Source organism: Cricetulus griseus, chromosome 6, assembly GCF_003668045.3.
Source record: "Cricetulus griseus strain 17A/GY chromosome 6, alternate assembly CriGri-PICRH-1.0, whole genome shotgun sequence".
NCBI classification, from domain to species: Eukaryota; Metazoa; Chordata; class Mammalia; order Rodentia; family Cricetidae; genus Cricetulus; species Cricetulus griseus.
In genome coordinates, this window is record NC_048599.1 from 83764577 (window position 1) to 83779784 (window position 15208).

Sequence of the window (15208 nt, forward strand, 5' to 3'; positions counted from 1 at the left end):
TGCTCTGTTCTCCCAACAAGGCAGTGAGCTGGGAACTCGAACCCTCTTGCAGCCACAAAGAGGAGATGGTTCCTAGAAACCTTGGGGTCTTCAGCCATGTGACCACAACAATAACTTCATAAGAATGAGGACATCAGGATTCTGAGAGTGGGCCAAGCCATTGAGCATTGTCACTTTAAAGTGAAGGGACCTAATTAGGGGTGATAGGTACTAAGTCTTAGCTGGATGCAGTTAACTTTCTCTTCAAAGTTCTGTCGTGTAAACATGTCTTGTCAGGGGACTGGATGGCTGTGATTCACCCACAGTTGCCATATGTATCTCGTTTCAAAAGCCAAGTTTTAAAACAACCCAGTGCAAGATGCTCAACACGTTTTGATCTGATGTTGAAAATACTTTGTGATCTGTATCAAGACTGAGGGTGTCCATTCTAAATGCTAGCTCTTGTTGGGTAAAACACTGCAGAGGGTGGGGGGAGGTGCAAAGGGAAATGGAGGCACATCGTTTGAAATGTTTAAACCCATTCCAGACATTACTGTTTTGATTCAACAAACCTTGATAGTGACTTGCTCCTCATTTACCTTTTTTTTTCTCTAACATTTAATATTTGACAGCTGTCAGAAACCAAAAGGGAAAAGGGAGAAGGTACTCGTAAAGTGCTGTACTAGACTATTGCTAGATTGGAACCATGGAAATGTTTTGCACATGCAGAAGAACTCTCAGGAGTTGAGTTGAGGCAGGTCCTTTGAGTGGAGCCATGAAGCTGAGCGAGATTGCTGCAGGCTTGGGGGCCTGTCTTTTACCTTGGCTAACATGTTGTGCCTAGGTGCATAGAGATCCCCCCTGAGATTTTCATAGCTCAGGGAAGCTCTCTGGTGCTCATATAAGATACTGATATGAACACATGTGTACTAAGGCTAAGGTCCTGGACAAGATGTCTGACCCAGGGCATAAGCACCATTGACCTTGTCCAGATCTGAGCTTGGTGTTTGCTCTCTCATTGCTTTAGTCTTCACCCGTTCTGTCACCAGAACGGATTGTTTCCTGGGCTTCAGGGGATATGTTGGTAATGTGCCAGCCTCCTCCAAGGCTAAGTCAATCTGACTCTGCAGGGACCAGTCTAGATAAGAGCAGGGTTGATATGAGGACCACAGGCACTGCCCTGGGGATGGAGGGTTCTTCTTGGAGCTGCTGGCCTCATTGTCACCTTGTAAAGGAACCGGCATCTGTGTGAGTACTTTGATAAGTAGGACAGACTTTATTGAGCAAACCTGGAAGGTACATAGAATTCCAGAGATGATCCACTCAGAATGATGGTCATGGTTAAAACATGGGCGTGTTTGTGTCAAGCTATTCTTGCTGACTAGAAGCATCGTTGAACATGGTGTAAAGGGCTTTCTCTGACCTATCTCACTTTCCATCATGGCAGCACTGTTTTGGAGATGGGTAAAGTGATGCCAGGATGTTGGAAGTATCATTTGAAGGAAACTGGGTGAGGGGTGTGGATTCTGAATTGGATGAACTTCAGTGTTGTCTTAGGCTCTGCTGGGTTGCTGCTTTCCATGCCCACACGGAAGCCAGGGTTGTAGCGGGGGAAAGTATAGGCTGCAAACTGCATCACCTATTAATTAGCTGGGCCTTCACACAAGTTGCTCAGCCTCTCTGAGCCTTTCTGTCCTTATCTTAAACTATTTAGATTAAGCAGATGTTGCCAATCTTCTGTTGTCTCTCATTTAATCTTCCTCCTTTGTCCTCTTTGGACAACTGTAAAGATGCTGCTGTTTAGCCCTGATTGAGCTGTCACTAATCACTCTTAGAGGATGGGTTATTTCTGATAAGCTTAGTAGAATATGAAAACTGCCCAAAGCTTCCCCCTGTCCCAGCTGCCATTAGAGGCCTGAGGTTAAAAGCTAATGAAAATGGAGTTGGAGCAATGGCTCAGTGCTTAAGACTATTGGCTGCCCTTCCCTAGGACCCAGGTTTGATTCCCAGCACCTACGTGGTGGCTTACAAGCCTCTGTAACCCAGTTCTGGGGGAACTAATGCCTTCTTCTGGCCTATGGGAGCAATATACACATATGGTACAAGACATACATGCAGACAAAACACCCCTACAAAGAAAATATTAAAACAAAATACATTTTTTAAAAAGTCAATGAAAAGACTGGTGTTGACTCATGAGTTTGGCATGACAGTTACCATTTCCAGTCTCAGATAAACAGATTCTTAAGGTCCAGCGAATTTGCCAGGCATAATGCAGAATAAAGATGTAAGTAGGAGGACCAGCTCTAGTTAGCTGTCTCGAGGTGGGACAGCAGCTTTACTTACATGCCCACATACCTTAACCAGTTGTGCCCTGCACTGGAGGCACTCAACCAGGTGTGGCCCATGGTTCTCACCTGTCCCCTCCCCACCAGGTACGTGGTCATTTCCCGGGAGGAGAGGGAGCAGAACCTCCTGGCATTCCAGCACAGCGAGCGCATCTACTTCCGGGCATGCCGAGACATCCGGCCTGGAGAATGGCTGAGGGTCTGGTACAGTGAAGACTACATGAAGCGTCTGCATAGCATGTCCCAGGAAACCATCCACCGCAACCTGACCCGTGGTGAGTATGGGCAAGTGAAGGAGCTGTCTCTCAGGGCCAGGGCCATGCCTATAAGGCTAAATCCATAGGGCTAGGTTGGTACTAATGCTGTGAAAGGGCATACCCACAAGCCCAAGACCACACCCACAGGGTTAAGGCCATGCCCACCAGGGAGGGTTGCACCACTGTGAGGTGAGCCACCAAAGCCCAGAAAGCTCCTGGGAATTTTCCAAACAAACCACTGAGGAATGCAGTGTCCAGAAGGCAGGCCAGACCTCAGCACAGTAAGTCAGTGGCTACCCCAGGGAACTGTCTTCCCTAGGAGGCAATCCTGAGAAGATCAACAAATCCCAGCCAAGTAAATTATTGAACAAACGCCAGTCCTGTTCCCCCGACTCTTAACTGGTGAAAAGACATTTCCCATGCAACATCTCAATAGATACTTCCTGTATGCTAGTTGAGTTTCCTATGCATTGCCACATGATCACGGTAATGGGGACTAACCCACCAAGCTGCTCTGAGAGTACAAGTGGAGCAATGTACTTACTATCATCAATACAATCTCCGCCTTGACTGTTATACTAAATACTTGGTTGTAAAATTCTAGTCTGGTGATTCCTGTGGCCTCAGCCCCATCATTGTACAGATGACCACACTAAGCATTACAGAAGTGCAGTGGCTTTCCCAGGGTCACATGACTAATGAGGCCAGAGCTAGATTTCTAACTTGAGGCAGCTGAAGTGAGGATCTAAGTTCTAATGAGTGGCCACCAGACAAAGCCAGCCTCGGTATGATATCACTGGGCTTGTTCCTGTCAGTCCAAATGATACACAGCATGAAAGAATGGTTTCTACCGGAAGAAGGCCGAAGGACATGAGAAGGTGGCCTCAGCCAGAGAGGCCCTGCTGGCTTGGGTTGTTCATCGAGGCTCCATGGAAATGAAGCATTTGACAGGAAATTGAATCACTCCCAGCCGCTGGCTCTTTACCTCTGATGCCATCCTCAGCCTGGCCAGGGTAAACTGGTGCACCCAGGTCCTTTCAAGAGGACCTTCTTTGCACAGAAGCTGCACATCCACATGCCCAGAGTCCATTTGGTCCTCAGAGCCAAAACTGGGCCCAAGACCTACTCTATCACATGTTTAACTAACCTCTTGGCTGGAGCCAGCCTTGTTTGGAAGATGAGTGGAGGAGATGGAAGCAGGTGACTCATTGAAATGAAGCGGACTTGGAAGACAGAACAAGACAGGCCTTTGGGTGCCCAAAAGCATCTGGCAATTTTGGGAGAGATGAGAAGCCTGTGGGTAAACTCATCTCCTGTCTCCTGTGGAGCTGAGCTTGGGCTGTGCTGGTGTCATTAGGAAGGCATGCTTTTGTGATAAGAGGTGGCTGCCATTTGACCTCTTCCTGAAACTCCAAAAGTGTTCAGTGAACCTTGGCTGCATGGATAAAAGCAGAAGTGAATGAAAACGGCCAGGGGTTTTCCAGAAGGATCGCACACCCTGAAGAAAAGGAAACCGAGAGAAGTCTCAGCTGCAGTACAGATTTTATCACTTGTCTTCTCGAACATTTCTTGTGGTGTCTTCTCCAAAGCACCAGCACCATCCTTAGAAACTCCTGAGACCCAGGGATGGCTCAGAAAAAGGAGTGAGTTTGGGGGAGTGGAGGCTCACAAGAGGCCTGGCAGACTTGAGATAAAGCAAGCCTTAGAAGATAGAGAAGGAAGGTATCTGTTGTGACCAGGCTGAACTGTAGAGTGCCAGCTGGAGCTGTGATGAAAGTGGTCCTCGAGAGTGACTGTGGAGCTTGGTGGCTGATTGATGCATGTTAGATGTTAGGTACAGAATCCAGGTCCTTTAAGTGTGTCTTCAGGCCTGCTCTGGAAAATGCCTTTGCCCAGTCACTTAAGATATTAAAGAGGTGTGTGTGTGTGTGTGTGTGTGTGTGTGTGTGTGTGTGTGTGTGTGTGTGTGTGTGTGTGTAAGTGCATGCATACATGAGTACATTTGCAGACCAGATGTGTCAAGTGTCACTCCTCAGCAATCATTCATTTGCTTTTTGAGACAACTCTCACTGGAACTTGCCAAATTGCCTGGGCTGGCTAGTGAACCCCAGGGAGCCACCTGTGTCTGCCTTCCCAGTACTGGAATTACAAGTGCCTGTCACCACACCTGGCTTTTTTTTCTTTTGTATTTGTTTTGTTTTTACATCCCAGCCTCAGTTTCCCCTCCCTTCTCCCCTCCCAGCTTCTCCCCCACATCCCCCCTTCTGTCCCCCATCCATTCCTCCACTGTTTCTTGTCAGAAAAGAGCTCCTGTGGATATCAGCCAGCCATGGTATATAAAGCTGCAGTGAGACTAGGCATCTCTTCTCCTATTAAGGCTGAGCAAATGAACCCTGTGGGAGGAAAGGGTCCCAAAAGCATGCAACAGAGTCAGAGACAGCCCCTACTCTCTCTGTTAGGAGTCTCACAAGAACACCAAGCTACCCAACTGTAACATAAATGCAGAGGACCTAGGTCAATCCTATATAGGCACCCTGGTTGTCGGTTCAGTCTCTGTGAGCCCCTATGAGCCCAGGTTAGTTGATTCTATGGGTTTTCTTGTAGTGTCCTTGACCCTCTGGCTCCTACAATTTTTTTTCCTTAATGCTTGGCTGTGAGACTCTGCATCTGTTTCCATCTCTGATGACCATTGGGTACCTGGCTATTTTTTTAAAACCTGGCTATTTTTTTTTAATAGGAATTCTGGGGATTGAATTCAGGTCCTTATGCTTGTAAAACAAACACTTTTTAACAGCTGAGCTATCTCCCCAGTCCCCACCCTGCTTTGTGAAATGGGGTTTCTTGTATTCTAGTCTGGCCTTGAATTTGATTTGTAGCTGAAGCTGGCTTTGAACTCCAGAGCCTCCTGCTTCCACCTCCCAAGCACTGGGATTACTGGAGCACCACTGCACCTGCCTTTTAGAGAGATGGGCATCTTCATAGTTCTCCGGTTATGAAGATCTGCTTAACCAGATCATAGTCATCTCTTGTTATGGAATAGTGTTATTTGGAGCCTAAAGCTTCCAGAGAGAATGTCAGTTATTCATTTGTGATTATCTTTAAGAATAGGAGTCAACACATTTAGGTGATGTACATGATTTATATGGGGTCTTTTTATTTACTTTGTTTTTGCTCTGGTGTTATCCCTAAATGCTATGGAGGATTTGGAATAGAATTCATGATGACCTGTATTAAAGGTCATCTCTGGACTAGGGATTTTACATGGAAGCCATGAGTCTAGAAAGGTCCCCTGCTTCTCCTAGGAAACATGTTCATCTTTATCTTTAAACACAGAGACATTGGGAGTCTGCTGTGCCTGTCACCCTGACCTCCCCGCATCCTCAGCTGCCTGATGTCTGAGGAGTCCATGAGAAACGAAAAGGGCACTCTTGATTTTCAGAGGTTCAGCATGATGAATGCCTTTCCTGCTCTGCGGCACAAACACATTGCATTAAAAGTTTAAATTTCGTTTTACTTATGTATTTTATATGTATGACTGTTTTGTCTGAATGTATGTCTGTGTATCACATGTGTGCCTGGTGCCCTCTGAGGCCAGAAGAGGGCATCTTCTGGGTAACCTGAAACTAGAGTCTCAAAGTATTATGGGCTGCCACATGGGTACTGGTAATTGAACTCTGGTCCTTTGGAAGAGCTACCAGTGCTCCAAACCTCTCAGCCATCTCACGGGCCCATATATTCCCTTTTTAAAGGGTTGTCCTCTCATCATCACTGCGCTTTCTGTGGTTCTGCTGGTATGGAAACTGGCTGCTCCTGGGAGCTGACTGAGTGCCAGGGAGCCTAGGATGAGGTTTTTTATTTAAACAGCTCCTGTGAGGACAGAATAGATACCCGAGTGGCTTAGCCCTGCTGTGCTGTTATCTGTGAGAGCCTGGAGACTTGAGGAAAGCAGCCAAGGGAAGCCACGCATGGAGCCTCCTGACCTTCTTCACCCAGGGCCTATGAAATAAATCCTTCCACCAGAAGCCTGGACACTGTACATTCGGAGCAAGCCTCTGCTCAAAGTTACAGAGCCAGGGCCCTGACCCTGACCCTGATTCAGGAAGCCTTTGAGATTGCTCAACCCCATAGGCTGCTGCCAGAGCTTTCTGAGAGCAGAAAGACCCCTCTGCTTTCTCGGCATACCAGCACCCGGTAGCAGTCTGTGCTACTCTGCTGGCCTTGTTAAAGACTCTGAAATAGCTTATTACTGGTGAGCTCACCAACACTTCAAGGTAATTAAAATGATAGAAAAAGAGACATCTTTTGTCAGGTGTGGAAGCAACCATATTTAAGAACACTTTGAGTCTCATGGCCACCTTGTCCTTATCTTGAGGGAGGCTGACGTTTGGGCATTTTTAGGAATCTCTCTTCATTTTCCAACCTTAGCCATGGCTGAGAACCATGGGACTTCCAACCATTCTTCTTTGTGTATTTCCTGTCTTCATGCCGCTGGGAGAATAGAAAGTCAGCAACTGTAGGGTGGCTGTTTCTTCCAGAATCATAAGCATGGAGTAAGGTTGGGCCTATGTATTCCCCATGCCATTTACTAAGGCACAGCAACCATCCTGTAGTGTCCAGGTCTAGAGGTCAGTTTGTCCCGTGGTGGGTGTACATTTACTCAGCTCTGAAGTTTGTTGCTTTTGTCAGATGGGGAGGGATGCTGTCTCCTAGGGTCAGAGTATGGCAATCCCATCCTATAGGATGGTAACTTCCTTTTATTCTCCCCTTCAGACACATCCCAACTCACAAGTGTAGCGTTCATCCATGTGAGGTTTCTTCAAAACCGCGTTTTTGTAAAGGTCTTGTCCTGTGACTCAAGCTCCCATGATATGCTCTTCTCTCCATTTGGGTCTCACCTGACCCAGGCAGTCAGAACCAGGAAGATGTGTAAGGCGACTCCCTAGCAGAAGGCCCATTCTGTTTCCTGTTGGTTTCTCCATTTGGGGCTTTTCCCCACATCCTCACACCCTGGTTTTCCTTCCTAGGAGAGAAGAGGTTGCAGAGGGAGAAGGCTGAGCAAGCCCTGGATAATCCAGAAGACATAAGGTGTCCTTCTCAGTTCCCTGTGTTGAAACAGGGCAGAAGTCCCTACAAGCGCAGCTTTGATGAAGGGGACATACACCCTCAGGCCAAGAAGAAGAAAATAGACCTCATCTTCAAGGATGTACTAGAAGCCTCATTGGAGTCCTCTAATGTGGAAGCCCGCCAGCTGGCACTGAGCACCTCTCTGGTCATCCGGAAAGTCCCCAAGTACCAGGATGATGACTATGGTCAGAGTGCAGCTGCCTTGACACAAGGCATACAGAATATCTGCCGGACCCAGGGGGAAGGGAACTGGAAGGTGCCCCAAAGGGTGGCCAAAGAACTAGGCCCGTTGGAGGATGAAGAGGAGGAGCCTGCATCATTCAAGGCTGACAGTCCTGCGGAAGCCTCTCTGGCATCTGACCCTCATGAGCTACCCACCACCTCCTTTTGCCCTAATTGCATTCGCCTGAAGAAGAAAGTACGGGAATTGCAGGCAGAGCTAGATATGCTTAAGTCTGGAAAGCTACCTGAGCCCCCCATTCTGCCACCGCAGGTACTGGAGCTCCCTGAGTTCTCAGATCCTGCAGGTAAGTTGCTGTTAGAGGGAAGAGTGCATGGTGCACTGTGTGGAGGGTGGCCGAGAGCTCTCTGTCGCAGCCACCTGCCTGGAGAACCAAGGAGTGCAACGCAGAGGCAGCCACCTCCAGGGGTTGGAACCCACTCCCTCAGGTGCCAGAGGCAGGCTGGCTTAAAACTCGGGGGGGCATTGCATGTGCCAACCTGTATCCTCCTTGTCAATAAAGGATGTCCCATTGCAGGAGGGCTGTGTGCTGTGTTCTTGACCTGTTGTTTTCTCTTGGGGGGGCATCCCACTGTTTTCTCTCCCTGGCCTGACTTCTCTCTCCCCCAGTCCTAAACAGGGTGTCTGCTGGGAGCTCTCACAGCTCCCAAACTCAGACCAGGAACACAGCCTTGTCCACTTCTTCTAGACTCTGTTCTGCCTACATGGTGCTTGGTTCCCATCCTGGAGTTCTAGAAGGATGAGGAACCAGATGACCTGGGGCCAACAGCTGGGCAACTTTGTCCTGTTTTGCTGGCTTCCTGGGTCTCTTCAAGTTGTTGGCCCATAGGGGACCTTAGCTGCAGATTTGCAGATAAACTAGTTTGTTTCCCTCAGCTTTCCATCTTAGCTACCCTCAGAATGGGATGAAGCAGACATAAAAATGCATTTGCCTCAGTATCTAGGCTGCCTTCAGTTAAAAGCCACATACTTCCTCTGACCATATCAGTGGTGGGCATTTCAGTGCTAGGTCCTCCAGTATAACCTGACTGTGTGACATCAAACCTTCTGCCTCTAGAACATTCCATCCTAGAAGCACCCACAAGTCAAGACTGAGCTCAGGTGCAAGGAGCTTGGAGCCTGGGTAGTGTCTAAAGACCACCATGGGCAATCCATGGGGAAAAAACCTCAGTGTGGAGAACAGGAGTACCCTTGAATATACTCCAGGCTGGGGTTTCATCCCCACAGGTCCTGTTCTCCAGTAGTGTACCTTGTTGAGTCTGTTGTCAACAGCACTTGTGAAGGTTATCTTCCCCTCTTGTTTTCCAGCCTCAGAGAGCATGGTCTCTGGCCCTGCCATCATGGAGGATGATGACCAGGAAGTGGATTCTGCAGATGAATCTGTGTCCAATGATGTGATGACAGCAACCGATGAATCCACCAAGATGTCCTCTGCCACTGGACGCCGCATCCGGCGCTTTAAGCAGGAGTGGCTGAAGAAATTCTGGTTCCTACGATATTCCCCGACCCTCAACGAGATGTGGTGCCATGTGTGCCGCCAGTACACGGTACAGTCCTCCCGCACTTCTGCCTTCATCATCGGCTCCAAGCAGTTTAAGATCCACACCATCAAGCTGCACAGTCAGAGCAACCTGCATAAGAAGTGCCTGCAGCTGTACAAGCTGCGCATGCACCCAGAGAAGACTGAGGAGATGTGCCGAAACATGACTCTGCTCTTCAACACTGCCTACCACCTGGCACTGGAGGGCAGGCCCTACCTGGACTTCCGGCCGCTGGCAGAGCTGCTGCGGAAGTGTGAGCTCAAGGTGGTAGACCAGTACATGAATGAGGGGGACTGCCAGATCCTCATCCATCACATCGCCCGAGCACTGAGGGAGGACCTGGTGGAACGCATCCGTCAGTCACCCTGCCTCAGCATCATTCTGGATGGGCAGAGTGACGACCTTCTGGCTGACACAGTGGCTGTCTATGTGCAGTATACCAGCAGTGATGGGCCCCCAGCCACAGAATTCCTATCCCTGCAGGAGCTAGGCTTCTCCAGCACAGAAAGCTATCTCCAGGCGCTTGACCGGGCCTTTACTGGTCTGGGCATCCGCTTACAGGACGAGAAACCAACTGTCGGCCTGGGAGTGGATGGGGCCAACATCACCGCCAGCTTGCGTGCCAGCATGTTCATGACCATCCGCAAGACACTGCCCTGGCTGCTGTGCTTGCCTTTCATGGTGCACCGGCCCCACCTTGAGATCCTGGATGCCATCAGTGGGAAGGAGCTGCCCTGCCTGGAAGAGCTGGAAAACAACCTGAAGCAGCTACTCAGTTTCTACCGCTACTCACCGCGTCTCATGTGTGAGCTGCGCTCCACAGCCTCCACCCTGTGCGAGGAGACTGAATTCCTGGGGGACATCCGTGCCATTAGGTGGATCATTGGTGAGCAGAATGTCCTGAACGCCCTCATCAAGGATTACCTGGAAGTGGTGGCCCACCTCAAGGATGTCAGCAGCCAGACACAGAGGGCAGATGCTTCAGCCATTGCCCTGGCCCTGCTGCAGTTCCTCATGGACTATCAGTCCATCAAGCTCATCTACTTCCTGTTGGACGTGATTGCCGTGCTCTCACGCCTGGCCTACATCTTCCAGGGAGAGTATCTCCTGGTGTCGCAGGTGGACAACAAGATTGAGGAGGCCATCCAAGAGATCAGCCGGCTTGCAGACTCCCCGGGGGAGTATCTGCAGGAATTCGAGGAGAATTTCCGAGAGAGCTTCAATGGGATTGCCGTGAAGAACCTCAGGGTGGCTGAGGCTAAGTTCCAGTCCATCAGGGAGAAGATCTGCCAGAAGACACAGGTCATTCTGGCACAAAGGTTTGATTCCCGAAGCCGGGTCTTCGTGAAGGCCTGCCAAGTGTTCGACCTAGCCGCATGGCCCAGGAACAGCGAAGAGCTCCTCAGCTTTGGCAAGGAAGACATGGTTCAGATCTTTGATCACCTAGAAGCCATTCCTACCTTCTCCCGGGATGTGTGCCGTGAAGGGGTGGATCCCCGGGGGAGCCTGCTGATGGAGTGGAGAGACCTCAAGGCTGATTACTACACCAAAAATGGCTTCAAAGACCTCATCAGTCACATCTGCAAGTACAAGCAAAGGTTTCCGCTCTTGAACAAGATCATTCAGGTCCTTAAAGTCCTCCCCACCTCCACTGCCTGCTGCGAGAAAGGCCGCAGTGCCCTCCAGCGGGTCCGCAAAAACCACCGCTCCCGCCTGACCCTGGAGCAGCTCAGTGACCTGTTGACAATTGCTGTGAATGGACCACCCATCGCCAACTTTGATGCCAAGCGAGCCCTGGACAGCTGGTTTGAGGAGAAGTCTGGCAATAGCTACACACTGTCAGCCGAGGTCCTCAGTAGGATGTCTGCCCTGGAGCAGAAGCCCATGCTGCAGGCTGTGGACCATGGCTCTGAGTTCTATCCAGACATGTAGGGGGCCTGCACTGCAGAGGTCAGAAAGCGGTGAATATTTTTTTAATCTATACTCATAAGCTTTGATATATTATATAAATATATATTATATTATATTATATTATATATATATATATAAACCCACACTGAAAATTTTTTAAAAACTAAGGTGATGTGACCACCGGAAGCTACTGACAGCTTTTTGAAAGGAGCAATGTCGGCAACTGACTCTTGTCTCCACACTTGGCAGCTGCAGCCTACACGGCAACTCATCCTCACTCACACGAGCGTGTTCTGGGGCCACACATGTTCCCACCAAACATAAAAGCAGCATAAGCTAAATGGCAATTCTCCTCATCACTTTTAGGTAGCTTGTTTTGTTTCTGTTCTCATGTATTAGTTGAGGGGCAGGGGGTTGGGGCGATGCTCTCACCTTCTCCTTTTTGGTATGGTTTTGTGACTGGAAGGTGGGGGTTGTGGTCTCCTCGTTGGGGTTCTGTTCCGTTCCAGTTACACTGTGTCCAGGTTTCCGTGGGGGGAGTTGGATTTCTGGATTGGACTATCTGGTCTTTCCCCCATCACCTGACTTCAGCTTGGGAGATCTCTTTGTGCATTTTCTGAGTGATTCCTTCGCTTGTCTCACCAACAAATGTGTCAGTCTCCCTCAACTGTGAACCCACCACACTCCCCCCATGCCACACCTCCATCCCTAGGTTGTCAGTTCCCTTCTTCAGGCCTCTGAACATAACAATATTAGGTGTAACACTGAAGGCAACTTTTTTTTTCACACTTGAGCTTGAAATCTGGTGAACAGAGAGAGGAGTGAGCTTTGTGCCCCGGCAGAGGATAAAACATTTATTTCCATTCAGATCTAGGGCTGTTGGGGAGACAGTGAGCCAAGAAATCTAAACCCCAACAGGACCACAATTTTGGCTAAAAAACAAGTAAAATGAAAATTGCATATTCAACTTCCACAGATGACTTGTATTTTCTTTTCAGTTATGAAATGTGGCGGGGGATTTGGGTTTCTTTTAGTAATCGAGGAGCAGCTGTTTTGTAGTTCAAGGGCAGAATGTGTCGATGCAAGTCGTGCCCTGGTTTGCACAGAACTCGTGAGAGTTCTTAGAGAGGTTGTTCCTTTTGCAACAGGCTGATGATATGCTCTGCAGCCTGGCAGGAAGGTCACAGGACACCAGGCAGTTTCTCTGCCTATGAACTCCTCCTATTTTGAATAGGGTTGAGATGTCCTAAAGAAACGGAGAAAACAGGAAGTGAGGCAGGATTTTCAAGGTACAAACATGTATGCACAGCTACACACACACACACACACACACACACACACACACACACACATACACACACACACACACACACACACACACACACACACTCTGTAGCCACAGTATAAGCTTTAGAAATGGCCACTTGTCTTCCTCCACCCTGGGGGCAGACAGTGGTTTAAGCTAGAGGAGTCTGACCAATGTTCATTTCTCTACCAGTATACCTCACAAAGAGTTTTCAGAAATGTGCATGAGCTGTTAATAACTTCCCTCCTGTTTCCACATTAGAACTGCGCAATCTGTGCAGATCCCAGAATGTGGATACTGGTTGTGTATGATGGGGAAGGGAGGAAGATCTGAAGTACCTGCCCATGGTCAATTCTGCAGTGAACTGTCCCTCTTCTTCAGTGGGGATATTAGAGACCCAACCACAGGCAAGGCCCCCATGCCCTCAACCTGCCTAGCTGGGCCTATAACTATATGGTAGCTTCCTTCCTCCTGGGTTTGTCTCATCTCTGAGGCCTCATGGAAATGTCATTAACACTGAACATGTTGCTAACCTTTCCCGGTTCTGCAGTCTGTCCGTCCTCCCTCAAATCCTCCCTTTGCCTCCATGGTCTTGGTGCTAAGATAACTTTAGAATCATTGCTGCTAGCCAATAGCTTTTCATGATATAAATATATTATATATTATATATTATTTTTGAAATGTTTTTGTTTTCAAGAGTGATGTAGCATGTTAAAACAAGAAACAAAACTAAACAAACAAAAAACTGGGTCTTTCCAACTGTCCCACTGCCAGGCTTCTTATGCTGCCTTTTCCAACAAGGAAATACCCTGCCTGGTGACTTTTCATCCCTCACCTCGCTCTGGTCCCCATCTTTACTCCCTGCCCTCTGAACAGAGAGGGTTAGCAGGAATTAGGGAAGGAAAACCCAAAGCCCTTTAAGAGGTTTGGGAATCCCCAGCCTCATCCTACTCACCAGCTCTGAGCTGGTGTCTCCCTCCAGCTGCCCCTCCTATCACAGGCCAAAGCCTGGCTGGAGCCACATGGGCTGCTGTTGTGAAGCACAAGGTCTCCCACTTGCCCAGCTCCTGCCCTGGGACCTCCTCAGAGACAGACTGGTCTGGGGAGTTTTCATTGAAAATTGAATGAACCAAGGGGGGTTCAGAGTAGGGATGGCTGGCAAGGCAGGTCTCTCACGGGCAGCCTGCAGGCATAAGATGCTGGCCTGGGCCTTTCCTTCGTGCTAACAGTTGCCTTACACCTCTTCTCCCCAGTGCAGGGGCTTCCTCACCTAGGAAAGGCCCTCTCTGGGATGGCCCTAGGCCAGACATGAAACCAGGACTGACTGTTGCCTCCCAAGAGGTTGTGGCTGAGCAAACTCAAGTTGTCAGTCATAGAGGCAAGTTCTGCCATCCCAAGCCAATGTTACCTGAACATCCATAAGACACCCAGGAACAGTGGACCTGCCTCGAGGCCTAGAAAAATGAACTGTTCTGGCAGAATGTGGCTACAAACAGTCATCCATTCCCTGGTCCTGTGTCTCCCTTCAACCCCACACCTGTCCTCTGTTGCAATGGCCTCTGCCTCGGAGCCACTGAGAAGCTGAGCTCTCGTGCTGTCTTACATTTGGCTAGGTGCCTCTGAAACTCTGGGTGCTGGTGACTCTGGTTCAGCCGAGCAGGCCTGTGACAGATGCCCTATAGGCCTCTTTGCCTCAGGATGATGAGTGACTAAGGAAGGATGTGGATGAACCCCAACACAGTCTTTTCTCAGCTTGCATGCTCCCTAGGAGGGTCAGGGCTTCTTCCCAGTGAATTTCATTTTGGATGCATGGTGATCTCAGGCCTAGGGCCTTTCCCATGCTCCCCTTGGAGAAAGGCTTGGTTTGATCCACACTTCCTGTCTGGCCAGAGAACCATATGCCTGGTTCCCTTCATATCTTGGCTGGTTTAACAGACTGGAGAGGCAGACCCTGCAGTATAAATGCGGTTGTTTCTGGTGGGACAGGGCCCTGTAACTCAGTCCCTGGTGTGGAAGTGGTAGTCATGGCATAGAGTGAATGTGTCTGTGGGGCTGACACTTATTCGCTCTGGGATGACTAATAATGACTTCCATTGGCTCACGGCGAGAGTAGGAAATGAAGACTGATGCTTGTGTCTGTTGTGCCAACCAGGTACCTTGCAGAACCATATGGTTGAAATGTTCTCCTGAACAAAGGGATACAATGACCACTTAGCGTGTGTGAGACAGGAGGACTGCTCAGTCCCCTGGGCAGTCCTGCCCAGGCAGAATCCAGGCAGCAGAAGTGGCAGTGCTTTTGTTTTGTAACGTCTGCTGTGGCATCTCATGATGCCAGGTACATCTGCCTTGCCCCATCCTCACTGGGGAATGAGAGCCCACTGAGCTCCAGGACCCTCAGTAGCGAAGTTCTGCCTGGACCCCCTTGAGTCTGAGGTGCCTGGAGCCCCTCAGGCTGTGTGTTCCCAACTTGTATTGTTTTGCTGAGGTTTCTCGTTGGCTTG

General features: G+C 49.2%; 1 protein-coding gene across 2 annotated transcripts in view; it reads left to right on the top strand.

The window, feature by feature from the left end:
• Nucleotides 1–11422, top strand: part of Prdm11 (PR/SET domain 11) — a 41974-nt gene extending 30552 nt beyond the window's left edge. Inside the window, exons 5-7 of one of the 2 annotated variants that reach the window (XM_027422444.2) lie at nt 2415–2602; nt 7609–8235; nt 9258–11422. In XM_027422444.2, coding sequence (XP_027278245.1) covers nt 2415–2602; nt 7609–8235; nt 9258–11422 — 2980 coding nt within the window. The remainder of the gene's footprint in view (nt 1–2414; nt 2603–7608; nt 8236–9257) is intronic. The other variant, XM_027422445.2, reaches the window with a different exon arrangement.
• The last annotated feature ends 3786 nt before the right edge of the window (nt 11423–15208 follow it).